This window comes from Protopterus annectens, chromosome 4.part0 (assembly GCF_019279795.1).
Source record: "Protopterus annectens isolate FY-2018-M chromosome 4.part0, PAN1.0, whole genome shotgun sequence".
Lineage (NCBI taxonomy): Eukaryota > Metazoa > Chordata > Ceratodontiformes > Protopteridae > Protopterus > Protopterus annectens.
The window spans coordinates 1,034,194,500-1,034,220,467 of NC_056733.1; the positions used below are offsets into that span (position 1 = coordinate 1,034,194,500).

A 25,968-nucleotide genomic window follows, 5' to 3' on the forward strand; every position below is an offset into this window, starting at 1 on the left:
ACTGAACTATCTCAAAATGTTCCACAAGACTGAAATGTCCTTTTCTGATTTTATCAGGTATAAAATAATATAATCTGCAAATAGAGATGGCATTTCTTGTCTACCTTACCTATTATATCTCTGAATTTTTGAGTCCCTTATTTTCTTTGCCAGTGGTTCTAAATATAATGCAAATAACAAAGGGGAAAGTGGACGTCCTTGCCTGGTTCCTCTGCTCAAGCAGAAATTATCAGAGAGGAACTTACCCACCTTAATTTTCACCTCCGATCCCTCATATATCCTCCTAATCAGCCTTCCAATTTTATCAGGGAATACAAATGCTTCTATTGCCCTGGTCATGAAGTCCCAGCTTACTCTGTCATATGCGTTCTCTGCATCACGACACACCAACAGCAGTGGTTACATTCTGTTTCCCTCCGGATCATCAGTGTTCTGTTAATAAATGTTTGCTTCCCTTCCACAAAACTACATTGATCCATATCTATCAATTTTGGCATCACTTTTGACATTCTTTTAGCCATTATAGACATGTGCGCGTTATAATGATGGTTTAGTATTGAACTGGGCCTGTATGAAGCTGGATCTGATGGATCTTCACTCCCTTTATATATTACTGCTACCATTGATTTCTTCCAGGATGATGGTACTTCTCCTCCACTCAAAATACTGTTAAACAAAACATTCTGGATCTTTATCAGTTTTTGCCCTCCTAGCTTTCAAATGTCCACAGGAATACCATATATTTCTGGGGTCTTTCCTGTAGATTTCTTATACATCACTATTTTATCTCATCTCCTCTTATGCTATCTATTAGTAATTGAGCCTCATCTACCTCTAACCTTGGCATATTTAATTATTTCATAAACATTTCCATTTGTACTCTTTCTTGATTTCCATATTTCTCTGTTTATACACACTTTCATAGAATTTCTGAAATATTTCTAATATGTCTACAGGATCTTTTGCTATCTGCCTTGTTATAGGATCCCTAAGCTTGGTGACAGCCCTTTCTACTTTCTGTTTCCTGAGTCATTGTGCTAAAAAATTTTGTGCTCTAGAGTTAATGTCAAAAAACAGTTGCTTAACAGCAGTCTTTCTAAACTCATGCAAATTATCCAGGTAATCCCTTATTTTCTGTTTAGCATTCTGCAGTTGCTCCTCTTCTTGTTCTGTCAGATTCCCCTATTCTGCAATTCTTTAACATTGGTCAGTCCCTCTAAATAATTTGGGTTTATATTAGATGCTCGAAGTTACTGAACTTTGAATACGATATGATCGACACCATATCGAAGTCCAGTAACATCGAAAACCTAATAAAAACATCACAAAAAGTCAAAAAATAGACCTACTTGCTTTAAGCAGGGGGGCAAACCCTCCTGCACCCCCCACGTGGGAGGCTGTGCCCGCCACACCCCCCGCTACGTAAATATTCCAACTCCGAGACTGCACTACATTGAAGTAAATGGAAATCTCCCTTTACGGAGATTTCCGTTTACCTCTTCGATGTTCTGCGGTTTCGCTGTTTACATGTTGACAATGTCAGATTCGACAGTGTGAAGGTTCGCGATTCTGATATAGACCCAGTAATTCTTGTTACTTCTTAACCATATCTCCCATTCTTTTATTTCCACCCAATTTTAAACTCTACTTTAATTTTATCCCACTCAACAGCTAAATTTTCAGAAGAAATTTCTATCTTCTCTAACAGATCCTATATAATTTCTGATACCCATTCCTTAAATTCTTCTGTTTTCAACAGATAGGTGGGAAAGCGCCAGTGTCTCATTTTTATTTCATTACCCCAAGTTTTTATTTTACTTATAATTGGCGCATAATCTGAAATAGTTATTGGGTGCATATCAAGATTTTCAATTAAATGCACGTTTGTGTGAAATGTAAATTCTGTCTAGCCTAGCCCAGTTTTTGTATCTTGGAGAATAATATATAAATTTCCTTTGATCTCCTAGTACTGAATTCACATCTTCCATGCCAAATATTTTCATAAATTTCTTCAAAACTCTACCCTGCTTTGTTATATTTTCCCTTCTGGGCCCCCCAGACACATCTTCATTGCTGCAAATCAAATTCAGTCCCCTCCTATAAGTAATATTTCTTGCTGAAAGCTGATCATTTCTCACAGAAGCCCCTTAGTACTACAATTTACCATTATTATCTTTTTATCCTCTTCTATCACTAATGGAGCTTCTTTTGCAATTAATATAAGTACTCCTCTTTTCCTTTGTCCCAAGTATTCCATTGAATAACCATCCTGAAAAACTTTCTTTATCAAATTCACGTTCAGTTCTTTCCAAGGATGTCTCCTGTAGGATAGTTATTTACACTCTACATTTTTTAATTGACTACTTTGTTTTTTGTATTTATCTGTAAGGCTATTGACATTTAAGAACATTACAGAAAGCATCATTGTGTTACAAAGTTATTATTGAAACCTTTTATGTGTAACAGCTTTTTTGTTAAGTGTCTAGCTCCAGCTTTTGTGTGACATGCATACACTGTTTGGCCGGTGGTTCTTTTATGCAGTTATTTCTTGTCATATCCATTTGAGCCTATGTTACACTTACAAAACGTTTTGTTTTATTGAAAACCTTCAAAAAACAAACACTCCCCCAATACCCCCTAAAACCTACTGACATAATAAAAAAACACAAAACAATGTACATCTTCATATATTGCAGTTTTGTCCTCCAAATAAGAACGTGTCCCAAACTGACAACCACACTCACAGACTTGTATTAACCTAAAAGAATGGTTATCCGTGCTAATATGCATGGTACACACTGTGCTTCTACTAAGTGCTGTTTAGTTTTCTCTTACCTTTATAGCTCTAACAGCTGGGAAAACACTTAAATGCTTTCAGAAAACATTATCTCCTAGCTATTTCTTTTTATCAGATTGTCTCCATGGAGACATGAGGACCAGATACAGAGTTGCTATTAATCATGTATTTATTTACTAGAAAAAAATTATACTATTCAGTGTTCCTTTTCATTTTACTTGCTTTCTCTTAAAACTTGTTAATAGATCAAGCTAAGACCTTAATCCAGTCATTCTACTATGCAAGAATTAGAAAAAGTACATAAATGTTCATTTGTCATGCTCTTTTTTAGTGTCTGCATTTCTTAGAAATGAACAAGGAGAAAGAGAGAAGAGGGGAAAAAAGAGCACCTGTTTACATTAGTATCCCTATTACACTTAAAAATAATTGAGAAAACTTTACTTTATAGCGTGCAAAGAAAATCATGCACTATAAAAATATTACTATTAAGAAAAAAATTGTTTTACTTACAGTTAAATATCTCCCTCCTCTTCCCCCCTACTAAGTATTTTTTTGAACATTGATGACAAGAAGTAGAGCATATGCTTCAGAATTCCCCTACATGTTTAACAAAGTAAAAAAGTGCAATATTTCCAGATTTTCTTGTTCTGTCATGTTTCACAAATTTAATTATTGGTTGTAATCCACATTTGTTAATTTCAAAGTTACTGGCTTTATTCCTGTTCATCTCTATCACCCAAATCTTGTCTCTGCTTCGTTTCCAGCGCACTCTTGATTCTTCTAGTCAACTCTTGTGCTTTTTTCCCCTCTCAAGCATTTTCTGTTGAAACATTGGAAAAGGTTTTAATGGCACAGTCTTTCCTTGGTCTTTATAAACAGAAGAACAGGAAGCAGAATCTACTTCTGTTTCACAGCTCACTTTTTGTTGGACTAACTTTTGCAGTTCCTCCTTAGCATGTACTGCATCAAAAAATGATTCTGTCTCTCCAGGAAATAATATTTTGAAGAAAGCTGGGTACAACAATTTGAATCTCATGCCTGCTTCCTGACATTCCCTGAATAGTGGGATAAATTTACTCCCCTTCTGCCTGGTGTACATTGAGTAATCTTTCTCAACAAACACTCTGCTTTCTCCAACTTTTAGTACTTTGCCCTTCTGCCATAGTTTTGTCAGAATCAACTACTTCTGCTGGTAGGATTGCATCTTTACTATTAAAGGTCTAGGTTGCTTTCTCATAGCCAGGTGTGGAGCATACACATGATGTGCCTTTTCAGTTAAGAACTCCTACTGTGGAATACCAGTATAGTTGCTTATTTGTGCTTTCATAAAATTAATACAGTCTGTTCCTTCCAGCTTCTCTGGTACAGCAAAAAATCTCTGGTTTTCCCTACATGCTATGTCCTCTAATTCTATTAATTTTTGAAACATCTCTTCTCGAACACTCTCGTATTCAGACAGACATTTCTTCATTTCAGCCCCTGACTTTTGCAATTTTATTGCCACATCTGAATATCTGTTTAAAATAAATATCTGTGTAAAGCTTCTTCCATTATTTCAAGCATTTTGTTATTTGAGTTGACATACTACATCAGTGGTTTGTTTATTTTAATCAGGTCTATATGCAATTGTCTTATACTTTCCTCTAAGTTACTGGAAGTCATGTTTGGAGCTTGCACTGCTTTTTGCTGAACAGCTACAGTACTCTTCCCAGTTAATGTTTTTCCTCACCTTTTGTAGCTGACTTTCTTTCAGGTCCTATGCATTTCCTTTTTTCCTGGCATTTACTAGCCAGTTACTTACATTCACTCAGAAATACAAGTCAATTGGCTTTCTCTGCTGAGTTTCTGTTTTCACACTGGGAAAGCTAGAATTAAGCTGCTACTCAATATGCAGTCATCTTGGAAGTCCCATATAGATTATTTTTTGATAATTATATTAGAATCTAGTAACTGAATACCTTCTGCTTTGAAAAATAAGAAAATAATCCTATTTCTGACCCTGAGTTGACACATTTTATGGGCTGGTGCTATGACTGTAAATGCTCAGATGATAAGAGATATGTTGCAGAGGTTAGTAAACAAAATATTTTAAAATTATGGTTGTCTTAACCAAGGAAGCAGTTTCATAGGTCTCTCCAAAGACAGCCGATTATCTATCATGGCTTACTTTCTTTTCTTCAAAGACAGCTATTACATATCTCAAGTAACTTTCCTTACCAATACTCTTAATTTTAATCTGCTTAACATTGGACACTTTCCTGTAACCTTCCGAATGGAAGGAAAAGATAAATCAGGTTCCCTGGACAAGATGGAATTTTCTAAAAAGGAGGAAGGGACTTCCATTGCCAAGACTACTCCCAAATGGATTATGTTTGTAATCCAAATGTATGAGAGTATCTAATGCCAGCAGGGTAGGTAAAGTTTGAAGGGCATAGAAAGGTTACTATGGTAGAAGGGAGGGGGAAACTGAAGAGGCAGATAGCCGTGCTGACTGAGAAGACTATCCCTGATTTTTGGAGGCTTATCCTTCTTCTTTTGAGCCTCCTTTCTACTGTTTTAAAATTCCGAGGGAGCTGAGGAGGAAGAAAAACTATTACATGATCTGAAAAATGAGGTCTGAAAACCTGAATTACTTCTTGAATCAGATTTCCTCTTTCGTTACACTTCTTAGTCACATCAGCTGCTGAAGGGCCAAACACGGTCTCTTTATCTGTGTGAGAATTTCAAATCTCAGATTTAACATCCTAAGGAAGATTTTGAGAACCAAACCAAATAAACCTCCTCAAAACAGACCCAGATACAGCAGGTCTGGAAGAAGAATCAGCTGAATCATAAGCACATTTTAAAACATGCTTAGTCACCTCAGAAACAACATTCACAGAAGCATTTCACAAATTATTTACCTCAGAAGAAGGAGGGTTAACCACTAACTTCTGCATGTTCTCAAAAGGGATTAAGCAAAAACTTTGATATATGAGTTTGGCAATTGAAAATCCCAAAAGTTAAAGTGCTAGAAGAATACAATTTCTTCCCCTAACTTACCCATTGCTTTTCCATCTTTGTCAGAAGGAATGGGTTTAGTAGCAGTAACCTGTTTAGCAGCAGCAGCAGCAGCAGAGTTAGTAAGAGAGATAACTGGTGGGTTTGCTTTAGGATTGCAAAGCAGGTACTTGTGTGCCTGGAGCACCTTGTATAACCTGTCAGACCTCTTAGGTTGTCTGGCACTGTCATGTAGAATGGAAGTGGTGAGAAAAACATTCTCTAAAACAAGAAGTACAGGGGGGATAGGTACAGCTTTATACATATCTAAATGTAGCAATTCATAATACATTTTCTGTGCCACAGGAATCTCATTCTGGTCCCACTGAAACACATCTTTCATATTAGATAAAATATATGTGAAAGAGCGGTGGGAGGATGGCATAATGGTTAAGGTGTTTACCTTGCAGACACAAGGTGCAGGGTTTGATTCTCACATGGGGTAATTGGCTAGGCTTCAAATGGCCCACAAGGGAAGTTACCTAGTACTAATTTATGAACCTATGAACCTAAGAAATTTCTTCACCAGGGAAATCTGAAAATATACTTTCCTCAGAATCAGAATGCTCAGACTGGGAAGAAACCCCTGAAGTACACCCTTCTCCCTGCACTGACTGTTGTTCAAACAGGAAGATCCTGTCTGAATGGGAAGGAATGCTATATATTTTTCTGCCTGAAGATTCTGAAGGCATAGAAAAAAATCAGATTCTAGGCAAATACCAGTAAATCTGTCCTGTCCATTGAAGTAGAAACAAGAGATTAGAAGTATTTTTCTTACCAAGCACACTCTCCCTGAATAAAGCCTGACTTGTATGCACACTGGACCCTGCATCAACAGCTCCCTTCCAGCCTAGTGAAGACCCTTCACCTGCCACTTCCCCAGGCACTGATTGAGGAGAATTATCTCAAATGGTAGCGTGCTCGCTTAGCATGCAAGAGGTAGTGGAATTGATGCCTGCATTCTCCATACTTTAAAAGGCTGTTGTAATTGTGGCCAAGTGGTTAAAGCTATGGACTAGAAATGCATTGGGGTTTCCCTGCACAGGTTTGATCCTGTCGATTATGGTGACAATAGTGGCTCTCCCTTGCCTGACAAGTACATCTCTACAGCCACGGAGGACATGGCTATACCCTCGTCCTTGATGGCTTGGAAGGCTAAACTAGAAGAACCAGGAGAAAAGATGGGTAGTCTGAGGAACAACCACAGCAAATTAGGAGCTGGTCTGACTCTTGAAGACTCCTTCACAAGTTTTCTCTTTTGTGTGCTGGGAATGGTACAACCATTGAGAATAGCTGCTGTTCCATCAGTTAGCCAGGCAGAAAGTCTGAAATTTTATTTGGTAAGGTGAACAGCATTGAAAGAAATAGTTCTGAGATAAGTAAACCACTTAAAAGTCTCCCAGAAGCACAATATCCTGTTCCAATCACAATAAGTTTCAATAAATGAAAAGGTTTTTAGTGAAAAATTAAACTTTTCCTCACAAAATTTTTACACGCGGACCAACACAACAGTTCCTTTCAAGGTAATATGACAGACTTAATCACTCTGTTTCTCAGCATGAATAAATTATGATGACAGAAAAAAAGTACAGTTGTGTACACTTACCATAAATGTAGATGTTCAAGTGTATACACTGTTGCAGTCATTACAAAATGGGTTATCTGGCTCCCGGTAGCCCACAGTCAGCCAGAATACCAAAGTCCTTGGTATATGACATTGGCTGTCTTCGGATTAAGCCTGACATCAGGTACAAAGGAAGGCAGCTGACTCCATTTCCTTGTTTTTTCTTGCCTTAACTGTCAGGAGCCCCTCCAAAAAAAGGTTAGACCAGAAAAATAAAAATCCAGTCTGTGCCCTAGGAAAAAAGGGGGATAGAAGGGGGGGGACCAGGACTGCAACAGTGAATACACTCGAACATCTACATTTATGGTAAGTGTACACAACTGTACTATGTTCATTGTGTTTCACTGTTGCAGACCTTACAAAATGGGTTGATTCCCAAAGCCCAGGGAAAAAACAAAAGAGAGGAGGAACACCCACTGATTAAGGGTTGGTATGGAGGCCCTGCAACACTGCAGTGGCAAAACCAGCCCTGGACTTAGAAAACAAGGGTAAATTGTAATGTTTAGTGAAAGTATGGACAGAAGTCCAGGTAGCTGCTTCTTGGATGTCCCTAGTAGGTACACCTCTTAAAAACGCTGCTGAGGTATAGGCTGCTCTAGTAGAATGGGTCCTAATACTCTGTGGAGGAACTTTGCCATGCTGTAAGTAACAAAAGTGAATATAATGAGCAATCCACTTAGAAATGGTCTGGTTAGAAATAGCTTTACCCTGAGCTCCAGGAGCAAAACTGACCAACAACTGATCCTACTTTCGAAAGGTTTAGTCCTGTCCAGGTAAAATCTAAGCTGCCTATGTACATCCAGAGAATGCAGTAACCTCTCCCCTTTATTCTGAGGATTAGGAAAGAAGGTAGGCAGGTGGATAGACTGGTCAAGAGTCAGGCTAGAAACCACCTTAGGCATAAAGGAGGGATTAGTTCGAAGAGAAACCCAATCCACATGGAAGATGATAAAAGGCTCTGCCATTAAGGCCTGCAGCTCAGAAACTCTTCTAGCTGATGTAATAGCCAAGAGAAAGGCAATTTTCCAGGAGAGAAACTTCAAATCTGCAGAGGCAGCTGGTTCAAAAGGAGGCAGAGTAAGTTTCTCAAGTACAAAATTAAGATCCCAAGCAGGAGTAGGTGCCCTTCTGGGAGGCTTTAAATTTCTAGCTCTCCTGAGGAACTGTTTCATCAAGGGATGAGAGAAAATGGGTTGCTCAAAGGAACAATGAACAGAAATACCTGAAGCATGAATCTTGATAGAAGAAAAGGAAAGTCCACCATTAAGTAAGCCTACCAGATAGTCAAGAATAAGAGGAAGAGTAGGTTGAGAAGGGTCTTCCCCTCTAGTCTGCATCCAAATGGAGAATCTTTTCCACTTATCTGCATAAGATTTCCTAGTGCTAGGACTCCTGGCCTCACGAAGGACCTCAACCACCTGTTGGGAAAGGTTTAAATTATGAGCCAGGCTGCCAAATGCAGAGACTGAAGATGAGGATGCAGAATTTTTCCCCCCTCCTGAGCCAAGAGATCTGGTATCGGGGAAGATGCCAAGGCTGAGACTGAGAGACTGCGAAGTAGTAGATACCAATGTTGCCTGGACCAGTCTGGAGCTATGATAATGGCCCTTGGTTTTTCATCCCTTATCTTTAACAGCACTCTGGGAAGAAGAGGCAGAGGAGGGAATGCATAGATTGAGAGCTGTGTCCAGGGGAAGGACAGAGCATCCACTTTCCAAACCTTGTCGTGATGATCCCTGGTACGAATGGTTGGAAGAAGGTGGTTGGTCGGAGATGAGAAGAGATCCACCTGCGGAGTGCCCCAACGCTGAATGATGCAATAGAAGATGGTCTTGTTTAGTTGCCACTCATGAGGATCCAGGACCTGCCTGCTCAACCAGTCTGCTAAGGTGTTGAGTCTTCCTGGAAGAAACTGGGCGATCAGATGAATGCCCATGGAAGCTGCTATGGACCACAGTATCATGCTTTGTCTGCACTGGGGGTAAGAGCAAGTCCCTCCCTGCTTGTTGATGTACCACATGATTGTTGTGTTGTCTGCCCTAACTAGAAGAGTACCAGGAGAGAGAAGATGCTTGAAAGCCATCAAGGCCTGCTGGACTGCCATCAATTCCTTCAGATTTATGTGCAAATGAACCTGTTGATAGTTCTAAGTCCCCTGAATGCATCTGCCCTCTAGATGTGCTCCCAAGCGTAGTCTGAGGCATCTCTGGTGAGAGTCTGACTGGCAGGAGGTGGACAGAAAGGCAGGCCTTTGTTCTGTGCACAGGCTGTCAACCACTAAAGGAACTACGTCTGCAGGCAGGGAATCAGAGGAAGTATCAAGTCTAAATCCTGAGTGTGTTGACACCAAAGGTTTTTGAGGTACCATTGTATTTTCCTCATATGCAGTCTGGCATATGGAATCATCAGAATACATGAAGGCATGAATCCCAGGGCTTGCAGGAACTGCCTTGCAGAGAGCTGGGTCATGCTTGCCAAATTTTTGAAGTAATTCAAAAGATCCATTTGTTTCTCTTAAGGGAGGAATACCATCTGGGCAACTGTGTTCAGACTCGTTCCCAGGAATACAATCTCCCTGGTGGGTACCAATTTTGACTTCTTTTCGTTGATAGTGTAGCCCAAAGAGATGAGAAGGTTCTTTACAAAGTCCATATCCTTTAGAAGTTGCTCTGGAGAGTTTGCCTGAATAAGACAATCGTCCAAGTAAGGGTAAATTTGAATGTTTCTCTTTCTGCAAAAAGAAATGACTGGAGCCAGGCATTTTGTAAAATCTGGGAGCAGTAGATACGCCAAAGGGCAGTGCAGAGAACTGGAAGTGCCTGTTCCCAGCTCTACAGTGAAGGAGCTGCCTGCAGCGAAGGAACTGCCTGCAGCGAAGGAACTGCCTGAAGTGAAGGAACTGCCTGCAGCTTTCCCTTATTGTGATGTGCAGATCAGCTTCTTTGAGATCAAAGTCACCAGCCAGGAATCCTTGGCCAGCATTGGCAGCAACTGCTGAAGAGTGAGCATCTTGAACTTGGGAATCACCAGAAAAGTGTTTAGAATGGACAAATCCAGAATAGGGAGCCAGGTGCCCCCTTTTTTGGGAACCAGGAAAAGTCTTGAGTAGAAACCCTGGCCTATCTGTGGTGCAGGAACTGGCTCTATTGCTACCAGATTTAGCAAAGAAGACACTTGTTTTTCTTCTTCTACCCTTTGAAGTGGGGGAATATCTAGGTATCCTTGGAGGACAGGGGAGGTGTGAACGGAGAACTTGTAGCCTTGGGATACTATTTTGAGCACACATTTGTCATCTGTGATGGTGTACCAGACATCTGCAAAAATGGCTAACCTTCCCCCCAAAGGAAACCCTGGGCCCACAGAGGCAGGCAGGGGAAGGCCGGAGTCATTGGGAATGCTTGCTTTGTGAAGATTGATTAGAACTCCCCGATTTTGAAAATGAAGCCTGCCAGTGCTTAGCCTTTTGAGGGGGTGGAAGTCTGTCCCTTAGAAGACCTGTAACCCCTAGGCCTAGTGCGACCCTGTTTACTAGGGTCAGGAAAAGTCAAGTTCTTAGAAGGGTAATGGCTACTAAAATGAGGAGGCTGAAAGATAGTCCTTGTGCAAAGGTACATCCAATAATTTAGATCTGACAGGTTCAGAAAGGAGCTGTTCCCTGAGCCAAGCATGTCTTCTAATAACAGAACCAGTGGCAGCTGCCCTGCAAGAAGCCTTCAAAGTGTCAAAACCACAATGTAGAGAATGTTTAGTGACAAGAGTGGCAGAATTCAACAAATTTTGCATATCCTTACTCTCCATCAGGGAAGGAACACCAGAATTCAATAAATCATGCATGTCCTTACTCTCCATCAGGGAAGGAACACCAGAATTCAATAAATCATGCATGTCCGTACTCTCCATCAGGGAAGGAACACCAGAATTCAAAAAATCATGCATGTCCTTACTCGCCATCAGGGAAGGGACACCAGAATTCAATAAATCATGCATGTCCTTACTCTCCATCAGGGAAGGGATACCAGAATTCAATAAATCATGCATGTCCTTACTCTCCATCAGGGAAGGAACACCATAATTCAATAAATCATGCATGTCCTTACTCTCCATCCAGGAAGGAACACCAGAATTCAATAAATCATGCATGTCCTTACTCTCCATCAGGGAAGGAACACCAGAATTCAATAAATCATGCATGTCCTTACTCGCCATCAGGGAAGGGACACCAGAATTCAATAAATCATATATGTCCTTACTCTCCATCAGAAGAGGAACACCAGAATTCAATAAATCATGCATGTCCTTACTCTCCATCAGGGAAGGAACACCAGAATTCAATAAATCATGCACGTCTTTACTCTCCATCAGGGAAGGATCACCAGAATTCAATAAATCTTGCATGTCCTCACTCTCCATCAGGGAAGGGACACCAGAATTCAATAAATCATGCAGGTCCTTACTCTCCATCAGGGAAGGAACACCAGAATTCAATAAATCATGCATGTCCTTATTCTTAATCAGGGAAGGAATACCAGAATTCAATAAATCATGCATGTCCTTACTCTTAATCGGGAAGGAACACCAGAATTCACTAAATCAAGCATGTCTTTACTCTCCATCAGGGAAGGGACACCAGAATTCAATAAATCATGCAAGTCCTTAACTCTCCATCAGGGAAGGGACACCAGAATTCAATAAATCATGCATGTCCTTACTCTCCATCAGAGAAGGAACACCAGAATTCAATAAATCATGCATGTCCTTACTCTCCATCAGGGAAGGAACACCAGAATTCAATAAATCATGCATGTCCTTACTCTCCATCAGGGAAGGAACACCAGAATTCAATAAATCATGCATGTCCTTACTCTCCATCAGGGAAGGAACACCAGAATTCAATAAATCATGCATGTCCTTACTCTTAATCAGGGAAGGAACACCAGAATTCAATAAATCATGCAGGTCCTTATTCTCCATCAGGGAAGGAACACCAGAATTCAATAAATCATGCATGTCCTTACTCTCCATCAGGGAAGGAACACCAGAATTCAATAAATCATGCATGTCCTTACTCTCCATCAGGGAAGGAACACCAGAATTCAATAAATCATGCATGTCCTTACTCTTAATCAGGGAAGGAATACCAGAATTCAATAAATCATGCATGTCCTTACTCTCCATCAGGGAAGGGACACCAGAATTCAATAAATCATGCAAGTCCTTACTCTCCATCAGGGAAGGAACACCAGAATTCAATAAATCATGCATGTCCTTACTCTCCATCAGGGAAGGAACACCAGAAATCAATAAATCATGCATGTCCTTACTCTCCATCAGGGAAGGAACACCAGAATTCAATAAATCATGCATGTCCTTACTCTCCATCAGGGAAGGGACACCAGAATTCAATAAATCATGCATGTCCTTACTCTCCATCAGGGAAGGAACACCAGCAATTTTAGCCTTAATGGCCTCCAAGGTATGCTGCTGATACTTTAGCATATGAAAAAGACAATTAAACAGACCTAATCACCAGGGTGGAAGAAGTATAAACCTTTTTTACCCCATCTACCCAAGGCCCTAGATTCCCTGTCAGAAGGAACAGGATTTTTAGCAACCGTGGCTCTAACACCTTTAGGGCCCTGAGAAATAATCTCTGGATCAGCAGTAGGATTCCTGAAAAGGAACTGATGAGAATCAGGAACTCTATAATACCTGTCAGGCTTTCTGGGAGCAGGAGGAACAGAATTAGGAGTCAAAGAATTCTCCAAGAAAACATCATCAACAACTTCCAAAACTGGAGGAATAGCCAAAGGCTTATGCTGTGGCAAATCCAAGAATTCCCTAATCCATTTCTTAGACTGAGGGTAGTCCTGACTTTCCCATTTGAAATGCTCCCTAAGAGTATTCAGAGTATTTCCAAAAAGAAAAATCTTCTGGAGGGGAGGCAGAAGGGATGGAGTCTTCTGCATCAGAATCTTCAAAACCTGAAAAAAGTTGAGAGTTTTCCTCTTCATCAGCAGAGTTGCTGGAAACCTCAGAGTCTGAGGCAGACAAAACTTCTGGGGAGAGTTCCCTAGCCCTCTTAGAAGGAGGTGGCTGAGAGCCCCTGATAAGGGTCAAGAGATCACTAGCCATTTTAATCATCTGAGACTGAGACATTTGAGGGGAGGCCGGCGCCTGCTTTCGAGTAGATTTCTGGCTGGAAGGCCTGCTAGAAAGCCGGAGGGACTCAGGAGGCCTAGCCACCACTTTAGTCTGAACCAAGGTCGTCAGTCTGGATCTGGTCTCCGGGCGGAGAAAAGAGGCCTCAGAAGCCGGCTCCTGCTTAGCTGCTCCATATCCATCAGAGGCAGTGACTGATGGAGGGTCAGGAGACGAAGTGGAAGCCTGCGGTATGGAGGACTCAGAAAAGGTCTCCGCAGATGCCTGCTGCTGAACATCCATAGACAGCAGGGGCAAAGAAAGTGCCTCACTGACTACCACTGGGCCGACAACCAACTTAGCAGGGACGTCGTTGGCTAATTTAACCCTAAGCCTGTCGCGGTCCTTATCCTTGCACTTCTTAGGAACATCTGAAGTCGGGAGACCAGAAGACGCCATACCGATGAACTTAGGCCAAACTCCGAAATGCTTGAACAAGATCCTAGCTCTATGGCGTATGGTTTGCGGGTTGAAAGAAGCACAGAGAACACTATTAGGGACATCGGGCTTAAGGCCCAAACAAGTGATACAATAGGAGTGAAAATCATGGTGCAGAATCTCTTTTCTACAGGCAAGACAGTTATTAACTTTCTTTGACATTCGTTAAAGTAAGAAAAGAGGGTCCCCAATGGGGTGCTTATTTGAGGATGTCTTCAACTAAGCAGTCGGAAAATAAAAAGAAGGTACTCGGTTGACCGGCACTCGTGCAAAATGTTTCTGCTTCGGGCTCCGCGGCAAAAAAGACTGAGGAAATGAAATCAGTTGCCTTCCTTTGTACCTGACGTCCTGATGTCAGGCTTAATCCGAAGACAGCCAACTTCATATACCAAGGACTTTGGTATTCTGTCTGACTATGGGCTACCGGGAGCCGGATAACCCATTTTGCAAGGACTGCAACAGTGAAACACGATGAACATCACAAATTCCCCACACAAATCTCAATACAAATAGGAAAGCTTCCCCCACTGGGCACTTATCTGTCCAGTTCTTAAAGAATCCTTTGCTGAATGACAGAATTACAGGGCCCAGTGAAGAAATGGTCATTTTGGTAGCAAAAAAAGTTCTACAGTGCTTTGGCTGTCCAACTACCTTTTATATGGAGCACCTCATATGCACTGGAAGGGTGCCCAAAGTTCTGGGGATCTGGCCAGTGCAGGGGGTTTAACCCATATAGCTTAGGGTACTGCAATGGTAATCCATGTATTGAACATTTTCCCACTACTAGAGATTAGCTGCATCACAACTTTGTTCAAATTTGGGACATCACTAAGAAGCAAGTATTCTCAATGGCAGCTTGCAGTCACTGCATTGGAATGACCTAGACAAGCTTGTTCAAATTGATTTACAATCAAAAGATGTTAATAATAATGTAAAAGTTACTGGCCTGACACTCTAGTGGTCCTAATGTTTCCTATTACAGAACCTGATTACTCTAGTGATGACCTTTGTATATCTTACCCCTTTTTCCTTTCAGATTATTTCTTTCCAGATGTACATGCTACAGTTTTGAGTGTGATTAATCAGTTGTTAAAATCTCATTCATTGTGCAGACTGACTACCTATATGTTTTACTTACATTTAGGACACCTTGTGTTGGTGTATTACTATTCTATTACAACTTGTTCAAACTGGTGGTATCAATGTCTCGCATTAATGCCTTTGGAATACTGAATGTTTATCATCTACTGAACTGTTGTTGCAAATATGTCAGGGATGAGAATGGGTTTCTGTGATGTATACCTGCCAAATAACAGAACTAAAAATAAAAAAATAAAAATATATACAGATTTATTTAATTATACTAACTCAACAGTTGCTCAGCCATGAATTAAGAGCAAACACCATGGAAATGAAATACAGATTATCACATGACATTTGTAACAGTTTGCCAACACACGCATACACACACACACACACACACACACACACACACACACGCATGCACGCACGCACGCACACACACACACACACACACACACACACACACACACACACACACACACACACACACACACACACACACACACACACACAAAATCAGACAAAGATAAACTGCATGTGCAGATGAAAGAAACATTTAACATTTAAGGAAAACTTTCCCAAATTTACAAAAAAGAAATAAAAATAAAACAAAAACTACTAAGCACAAAGATACATTTTCATGGAAAATCAAACACAAAAGCACTTACCCAAACAGGATCTTGGCATTCCTTTTTACTATTACTGAATTATTTCTAAAAGCTCAACTAATTGGATCTACTGCTTAATTAACAGTATCTTAAGAACTGTAGCCTTCTTCAAGCTAGTACCTAAATGTTTTTGCACTGCTTGCCTGTACCTTGAGATCGCAGTAGTGTGAATGAGTTTCTCACTTTTGCCAGATAATGTAAATAAAGAGTAGGGTGGGGATGGGGACAAGGCCCTACACTGGGGGTGGGGTCATAGATCTCAACCTCTTAGCACAAGAAATCTGAACAGAGCCTAAAATAACTTAGGGACAAAGACCCAAAAACAGGGACAGATTTTAAATATTGCTCTTATAAACTTTGAAATCATAACATGATTTATGTTTGTATGTATTTTCTGAAGGAAATGAAGTCCAAAACTCAAATGTATAACAACAAATGTCAAATAAACAAACAAATAAATTAAATTATTTAGTGATTTCAATCCTCAGTGATTTGGCAGAAAAACACACATTTTATGAGGAACAGACAAAAAAATACGAGGGAAAAATCTGGACATTCTGGGAAAATCTGTACGGTTAAGAGGTACGGTGAAGGGTGCATTAGGCTTGTTCCCAGAAAAATATTTTTAACTGGTATCACTTGCAGGTTCATTGGGTGTGTTGCTTAATGAGTTTCACTTACTCAGTTCGTTTGTTCTGCTTGTTTTTTTTTTTTTTTTTTTTTTTTTTATATGTTTGAAACTGAGAAATGTCATTTAATTTTTATTTTTGTATTTAAGAAGCTGAGACCTTACCTTTTGTTGCAAGCAGTTTCTTTTTTTCATAGTCGCAGTCCTGCAATTAAGGAACACAACATCTTAGACATAGCCAAACATTGACAGTATAACTTAAAAGAAGCCAAATAACCACAAAAATAAAAATAAAATTAGTTGTCTTGAATCATGCTCTTATAGAATTAATCTACTTGTTTTATATTACTCCAATGTGAAACACAAACACCTTCTGAAACAGTGATTTGACTCTGCTTAATTAGCAGGACACTGTGCACTTGGATAAATATGTTTCTGTCCACTTTGAATACTGGTGTGAGATTTACATAGGAAGCTGTAAAATGACTGTTAACATCAAACCTGTACATTTCAATGAGGTGTTTAATTCTCTATCTAAGGTTATTTAAAATAACAGTAGAACAACAAGACGACTATATAGGACTAAGGCCATTGCCATCTGTAACCACAAAAACTCAAAAGTATCACAGGGAAGTTAATAACAAATCCAGGGAAATAACACAGAGAAGTTAATAACAAATCCAGGGCAAACAACACATAGTAAGTTAATAACAAATTCAGGAGAAATACCGGTGGTGCAGTGGTTACCATTGCCGCCTCACAACAAGAGGTTCTCCGGTTTGATCCTCGGCTGGGTGCCTTCTGTGCGGAGTCTGCATGTCCTCCCTGTGGTCACGTGGGTTTCCACCGGGTGCTCCGGTTTCCTCCCACATCTCAAAGACATGCTGAAGATGGATTGGACACTCTAAATTGGCCCTAGGTGTGAGTGTGTGCATGTGTGTGCCTTCTGTGGAAGGTTGGGCGCCAGGCTGGCAACTCGACACCGTAAAACTCCACTGCCAATCATGAGCGGACAAGGTGATCTGCTGTGGCGACCCCTAACCAGGAAAAGCCGAAAGAAGAAGAAGAACACAGGGAAGTTAATAACAAATCCAGTGGAATAATACAGGGAAGTTAGTAACAAATCCAGGGGAAATAACGCAGGAAGTTAATAACAAATCCAGGGGAATAATACAGGGAAGTTAGTAACAAATCCAGGGCAAATAATTCAGGGTAAATTAATAAATCCAGGGGAATAACACAGGGAAATTAATAACAAATCCAGGGGAATAACACATGGAAGTTAGTAACAAATCCAGGGCAAATAATTCAGGGTAAATTAATAAATCCAGGGAATAACACAGGGAAGTTAATAACAAATTCAGGGGAAATAACACAGGGAAGTTAATAATAAATCCCGGGAATAACACAGGGAAGTTAATAACAAATTCAGGGGAAATAACACAGGGAAGTTAATAACAAATCCAGGGGAAATAACACAGGGTAAGTTAATAACAAATCCAGGAGAAGTAACACAGGGAAGCTAATAAATCCAGGGAGATCCCTTTGATGCTTTGTAAGTTCTCTGCGAACCATGGCTTTTACTGTAGCAGGCAACTGAGCAAATGTCAGGAAAATACTACTAGGACAGCTGAACTTTATTTGGGGATAACCAGAGTCTCTTTAATTGATGGCAGGTGTGTACCAAGAAGACTGAATGTTGTAATTAAATCAAAAGGTGCTTCAACAATGTATTAGTTTAAGGGTGTGCACACTTATGCAACCAGTATATTGTATGTTTTTTTATTTTTTATATTTTTTCCCCTAACAGATTTGTTTGTTTTTCAACTGAATTGTACAGGTTATAGGTCACATTAAAAGTGGGAAAAGTTTTGAAATAATTTATCATGGTCTCATTTTTTATATCACAAAAACCTGGCATTTTAACAGGGGTATGTAAATGTTTTATGTCCAATGTAATATATTGTTTTTTTTTTTACTTTTTTGTGCGAATATGTGCTATGACAGTAAATGGTTTCTTAAAAAAAGTAAAAAAATATGTAACAATGGGAAAATTAAGGAAACTATTCATATTAATTACTGACAATAAGTGTGTTCATCTTTTCAATGCACACATATATAATATAACTTAAATAGTTGGGTAATACTGACCATGTGAACTAAAAACACACACCATTGAACATTACAAGTTTATAATTAAACCTGCATATGCACAGATGTAAATACAATTGGTGCTGCAAACAAAAGACTTAAATGCCTTGACGGTAAAATGCTCTTAGAGATCAGGGCATAAGTGCAGCTCACAAAAAGGCTATTATCAAATAAAACCTACTATTGAAACAACTTAAATATCCTGTTTATTTTCCATATCTCCATCATTAATTACTTGAGAAATGCGGTCAAGTACAGAAAAATATGAACCACATTCTTTTTACATGCCACTGAATGTTTAAAATGGACATAATTCTCATTTTGATTTTTGATATCAATACTCAGACATATTTTAAACTTGCTTCCAGTTACCCCAATATAGAAGGGTTCACATTTTACACGTTACATAAATCACATTTTCTGAGTCACAGGTAAAATACCCTGATGGTTTGTAACGTAGTTACAGGGAAGTAACTAGAGTGACTTTCACAATAGGTGTATATGAGATTGAGTGTTTAGGGGTGTAATGAGGTCACGTGTCTGCACCCCTGGAAGGGCATTATTTCCCCAAATAAAGCACATGTACTGCATTGCTGCACTTACAAAACAGGCCGTTGTTTTGTATTTTTTAATTACTACATACTTTTTCCTAAATATTTTTAATGTATAACAATTCTTCTGCCAAAGGTTTCAAACTTGTTGTAGCATATGTAATTATTGTTGGGGGAAGCATTTTAAATCCGAAATATAAGTTAAGTAAGTATTTAATGTCTGCACACACACGCACATGCATATGCCCAGCAATTACAGGCACTTAGAATGAATGTACCTCAAATGTCTCATTTTAAACAAATGAAATTAACAAAAAAACATAGATTGCAAGGCACTGCAACTGTGGTCCCTCCCACACAGTTCTTTACTGTCCCTGACCTTGAGATATAGGCCTGCTCTGTCCATGCAGATGGCAAACTACTGAGGATTAAGGTTGACTGATGATACCACACATTAAAGTTTCATACCTCTTATTGTTAATGGAAGGTGCTATCTGTAAAGATCATTGGAGGATGTTACTCACACACTCTGTCTCACTTTCTCTCTACCTCAGTGCGTGTAGGTATGCACACACGCACAAACGCGCACACACACACGCACGCATGCGCACGCACACACACATAAACATACATACACACACACACACACACACACACACACACACACACACACACACACACACACACACACACACACACACACACACACACACACCAGGAGAATTCATATTACAGGTATGGAAAGACAAAGAAAGTATTTTATCTTTCAGGAATGAACTGAGAGATATTCCTATTAAGGGTAGGGAAAGACAGAGAAAATACATGTGAGTGTGGTATAGAGTTATTACCTTTGGAACAGTCATAAAACCCACCCTTTGACCCACCCCATTCTGGTAGTAAATGTGCATTACTTCTTCAGAGTTAATAATTGTACTAGCAGCAATCTTAAACAAAAAATTAAGTAGTGTGCTAAATACAACACATGAGCAAATACATAAACATTCTGTACATTCTAATTGTTCTGCCAACTGGAATGTTTGTCGAAAGGATTCCTATATTTAGATTGAAGCATTTAGTATCAATCAGCTAGTCAGCATACGGAGTTTGACGAATGTCCCTAACAGTGACTCTGTACAATATTGGCAAAAAACATTGAGAGCTGCACTGTCAGCCTGGAAAGCCTTGACTACGTAAGACGGAGTAAACCTAAAGATGGAGGCCCTGGGTAAACCACATGTGTGTACTAAAACAAAATAGGGAGGAAATAAATACTCAAAATGTATAGAATGAATGAAGACTAGATCTAATTTGTAATAGTGATAAATGTATGAGGGTTCACCCAGGTTGCAGCTGCACATAAACTGTCGTCCACGGAAGCTCTAGATAGAAAGACTGAAGAAGGTGCCATGGACCTAGTTGAATGGGATCTTACAGGTTTTGGTAAGGTTAGACTCAGTTAATTATAGATAAAACAAATATAATCTGTCAGCCATCTGGTTAGAATTACTTTTGTCACTGGCTTTCCCAATTTCATGTCTGCAAAAGAGTAAAACAACTGGTCTGTCTTTCTGATTTCTTTTGTCCTATGTAAATAAAAACATAATTGTCTGTGAACATTAAACAAATGCAATATACATTCACCTATGTTTGGAAACTTAGGAAAGAACACAGGCAAATGAATGGACTGATTGATATTGGATTTTGACACCACCTTGGGAAGGAAGGATGCATTGCTTCGTGATGTAACTCTATCCTTATGAAAAATCAAGAAGTGATGCTTTGATGACAAGGCTTGTAATTCTGAAATTCTTCTAGCTGAGGTAATGGCCACTAGAAAGACAGTTTTCCATGTCAGTAACTTGAGGTTACATTTAGCTCCTGGTTCAAAAGGGGGAATGAGTTAAGCCCTGCAGTACCAAGTTCAGATACCATTGTGGAGTGGGGTCTTTATACGGGGGTCTCGATAGAAGAGTGCCTCTCAAGAATACTTTACAAAGTTTAGAAGGGACCACAGGAGAATTTTCAAATTCAATATGAAAATTAGATATTGCTGCTAATTGACCCTTAGTTGTAGAGGAGCTTGCACTTTCATTAAATATCAAAGCTAAAAATTCAAGTATGTTATGTATCGGAGCTGAAAAGGGGTCAGTATTTATTTGTTGTGCCCAGTAAACATGCCTTTTCCATTTACTTGTTTAAAGCTTTCTTGTTGAAGGTTTATAGGAAGATAAAATGATATGAAGAACGGGAAGTGAACCTCAGTTGTCTGGCTATTAATGGAATTGGATAAACCACACCGTTAGCTTGAGATTTGAGATATCCTGATGAACCGTGTCTGTCAGATGTGACAGGAGATCTGGAATCAGATCCAAAAAACAAGGTTGGCAAAGAAGATGAGGTCACAAGAAGGGGAACCAAATCTGATGAGGCCAGTAAGGTGCAATGAGGATAACTTTGTTCTTCAGCTTGGCAGTTTTCTGCAGGAATGTCGAGATTAGAGGGATTGATGGGTAAGTGCAAAGTAGACCGAGGGGGGGGGGGGCAATCATGAAATAAAGCATCCTTTGGTGACTTCTCCTGAGGAGGGATTATGGGAAAGTAGCTGCTGCATTTGTTGTTTAGTGGAGAAGCAAAAAGACTGCAGCAAGGCTGGCCCCATTGGAAGAAAATCTCTTCTGCCAATTTCCTATTGAGAGACCACTTGTGAGGAAGAAGAAGAGACCTGCTCAATTTGTCTGCTATCATGCTGGATTTCTACAGAATGTATGCTGCTATGAGAAAGAAGTTGGATGAGATTGCCATTTGCCACACTCTGAGTGCTTCTTGACACAAAGGGATATGATCTGGTCCCTCATTGTTTGTTCATGTACCAAACTACTGATGTATTGTCCATTTGAATCGCAATTGTCCCATAAGGGAGAGCATCCTGGAAGGTCTGCCATGCTAAAAGCACTGCTCTCATCTCTAGGACATCGATATGCAAGTTGGCCTCTTTGGGGGACCAAGTGCCTTTGACTGTTCTCTCCATTAAGTGCTCCTCAACCCAATCTGGGAAGCATCTGTGATCATTATGGGTGTGGGCAGAGGGAAACTGTAAAGACAGACTTGTAGAACTTGATCTAAATGAATCCACCACTAAAAGTATTTCTTGCATGCCTGAGTGATCCCTGTTTGTGTTGACATGTTCTGGTAAAGAATGGACCATTGTGTTGCCAGCATCCATTGAAGAATTATTATATGAAACCTTGCTAGAGGAACTAAAATTATGGCAGTTTACATAAACCCCAAGGTCTGAAGAATCAACCGGGCTGAAACATTGGTACTGCAAATTATTCTCTTATAGTCTGTACTCTTCAGAAGGGAAGAGAAGCTGTTACTGATGTCATGGTGAAAACTGCTCCTATGAATTCCAAAATTTTAGTTGGTCATAGGCAAGACTTGTCATAGTTTATGGTTATTCCCCAGAAGAAAACAAATCTGAAGTTCCTGATCCCTTGCCCTTGTAAGCAGATGCCTGCTTGGGGCGGTAATGAGCCAGTCATCTATATATGGAAACACGCAGAATCCCTGCAGCCTCAAGTGAGCTGCCACCACTGCCATGCATTTGGTAAACACCCTGGAGGTGTGGTGAGGCCAAAGGGCAGTGCTCTGAACTAGTAGGAACTGGCTGCCAGTATCTTCTGGATTGTCTGTTCATCTTTATATGATAGTACACATCCTGAAGATCCGTCAAGCACATCCAGTCATAGTTCCCCAGAAAAGGAAGAATGAACCGAACCATGACCATCCAAAGCTCTGTATGTTAAACTGACTTGTTCAAGTTGCTGAGATCCAACATTGGTCTCCAGTCCCCTGTTTTTTTGGCACTAAAAAGAATCCTGAATAAGTTCTGGATTCTATCTGGTCTGGGGGACCTCTTGGATGACTCTTTTCTAGCAGCTTTTGTATTTCTAGGGCTGATTCTTTTTTATGACTGGGTTAGTTAGTTAGATAGTTGACTCCCAGTTTCCTCCAGAGGGGAACATTTGGGCTTCCTTTCATGAGCACTGGTAGGGTCTGTCAGACAATCTCTGAACCATTAGTTTTGTGGGCTCCCTCTGCTTGGGGACATCATCGCCCATTAAAGAGCCCCCCTCTGCTCCTAGGAGAACATTCTCTATGCGTGTCCTGGAATCTTCCAACCACCTCACTGATTCCTAGAAAAGCATCTTTGATGGGTCAAAAAATGTATGCCCACTGCAGAGAAAGGGTCTTTCCATCCTCCTCACACCTGGATAATGTGTCCTTCATTTTGGGGCCAAACAAAGAACTGCCATGAAAGGCTGCATTGACGAATGATGACTTGAAGGGATCCACAAAATCACATAAGCACATCCAGGCATGTTTCCTGATGGATATGCCTGAACCTGCTGCCCTTGAGGCACCTTCAGCTGCATGCAAAATAAGCCTCATGGATGAACTCAAAATAGATTGGAGTATAGCCAACTGAGAGAGCACAGAAGACTGAGCCTCAGCAGAAATGGTCCCTGAAAGGGATATTGAAAATTCTTTGATCAAGTCCCTTTGCAATCTAGTAAAATGTACCAAATAGTTCAGTGACCTGAGAGCAAAGACTGCTAAAGCATAGACATGCTTCCCAAATCTGTCCATCGCCCTAGAGGGACAAATTTGGGAGGATGAGCACAGGAACTTTCTTCAGCAAGTTTCTTCTTTATGACTGCCGCCATGACCATGGCATCCACGGGCACCCCCTTACTACAAATCCCTTCCCCACAGGTGGAGCCAAAATCTTGTCTATTGTCTTAGGTATTGGCTCAACTGAGTCAGATTTCTTCCACGTCCGCTGAGAGACTAAATCAATGAGCTCATTGGCAGGCAGAGTAACCCAGGAGGAAGACAGGCCAGCTCCAAAGACCTCCAGAAATACTGACTCCTCCAGTGAAGGGTTGCTGTGGATGGAACCACCTCTCTGGTTCAGGATCACAAGGATGTCTCCAAATGAAATATCTTCTGGAGGTGCTAGTGGGGACCCTTCACCTTCATTGAAGTCTCTGTCCTCAGTGACTAACTTTCTGGAGAGTCCAAGTACCTCCCCTTGCACTTTCTCTTCCTAGGGACTTCCAGAGAAGTGTCAAAAGAGACTATGAAACCCTGCTGGGTAGTCTGGACATCTCGAGCTAGCTGTCCCTGTGGTGTCAAATGATGAGGCTCCAAAAGCAGAGACATCTGGGAGCTGGATTGGAGATCTCAGGGGTTGGATTCATCAGTCCCATCACAGCAGACAATATCCTCTTCACAACCTCGAAGGCAGACCACCCCGGAGAAAGACAAGACCTTGGTGAGAAGGCAGGCTTCTGGACTGCTGTTTTCTCCTGCCCCAAAAGCAATTGCCCTGAGGAGGAAGTCAGAGCCAAGATGTCCAATGCTGAGGGTCCAAGGCACAGAGACAGCTCTGACATCTTCACAGCCTTAGATCTGACAAGGAAGCTTTGGCTCCAAGGGTCCTCTGGATCTGAAGACATTGGAGCTGAGACTTTCAGAGATAGCTTCAGATCTGAAGATAAGGTTCTCTTCAGATCCAAGTCAGATGGACCTGGAAGACTTGGATTCAAGGACTCTGAAGCAACAAAAGGGATCTGAGAAGGAGTCTGAGTCAGTGGAGTGGTTAAAGGATGAGCCTCCTCGCCCGAAGTGGTAGGAGCTGGTAACACATCCATCTGGATTTGCGTTGAGAGAAACTTTCTCATTATCCTGTCCACATCTTCCTGGAAGAATGAGATGAGGCCAGGGAAGGTGACTTTAAACAGTCCCTTTCGATAAAAGGGGAAGGAAGCCTAGAAGGGACCAGATCAACAGAGGGAGAATATTGGGTCCCTGGCAAACAATAGGATCAGAAGCAGTCAGATCCAAAAGTTTTGTAGTCGGATCTGAGGATGTAGGATTGATTAACTTCTTTTTCTTCAGATCTGAGGGGGAATAGGTTTGAGACCTCCTCAAATCCAATTTAGACCTCTTCCTGGAAGCCTCAGAAGATGGACTGAGGAAGTGGATGGAATCGAAGACTTCAACTCCTTAGACTTTGGTTTGGGGGATTGAGCCCCAGTAGCTTCACGGAAAGATGAAGGCAGCAAGCTTTTCAGAAATAACTTATTCTTTCTGTCTGCAAGTGCTCTAGGATTAAAACTGAGCAATCCTCCTGCAGGTGTTGTGGCCCACACAATAAACACAGAGTGGGTGGGAATCAAAAATAGACAACTTGTGCTCACACTTTAAACATTTTTAAAACTAGAAAGACCCTTCTCAGCCATAGTAGAAAAACAGAAAAGCACAATATAAGAACAGCAACATTTTATTTATAGACAGAAAGAAAAGTATTACCAACAATGGTAATTGAGAAATACATGAGCATGTAAAGACAGTGGAAAAACGATCAACAATGGTAAAGAAGAAGTACATTAATGCATGAGGATAAAGGCTGACTCGCAAAGGAGAAATGTATTAGAAATATGTATGTTTTTAAAGATAAAAAATTCACTTATCTGTCTAAAATACAATAGAAACTTGAGAGCCACAGCTAAGTAAATCTTTTGAGAAAACCGGCAAACAAGATTTGAGATCTGTTAGGGGCTGGTGCATTATGGGGGCCAAACAAAGAACTGCCATGAAAGGCTGCATTGACGAATGATGACTTGAAGGGATAAAAAGCTTTTTGGTTACCAGGAGCTTTAATAATGGCCAACTCAGATCCAAGGATCAGATGCAAACCCAACAGCTGAGGACAGAACGAAAAT

General features: G+C 40.5%; 1 protein-coding gene across 2 annotated transcripts in view; it reads right to left on the reverse strand.

Annotated features, from left to right (window-relative positions):
* LOC122799721 (protein bicaudal C homolog 1-like) overlaps positions 1-25,968 on the reverse strand; it is a 1,306,264-nt gene that overhangs the window by 301,836 nt on the left and 978,460 nt on the right. For both annotated transcript variants that reach the window (XM_044068975.1, XM_044068974.1), the window contains exon 15: positions 16,641-16,680. In XM_044068975.1, coding sequence (XP_043924910.1) covers positions 16,641-16,680 — 40 coding nt within the window. The remainder of the gene's footprint in view (positions 1-16,640; positions 16,681-25,968) is intronic.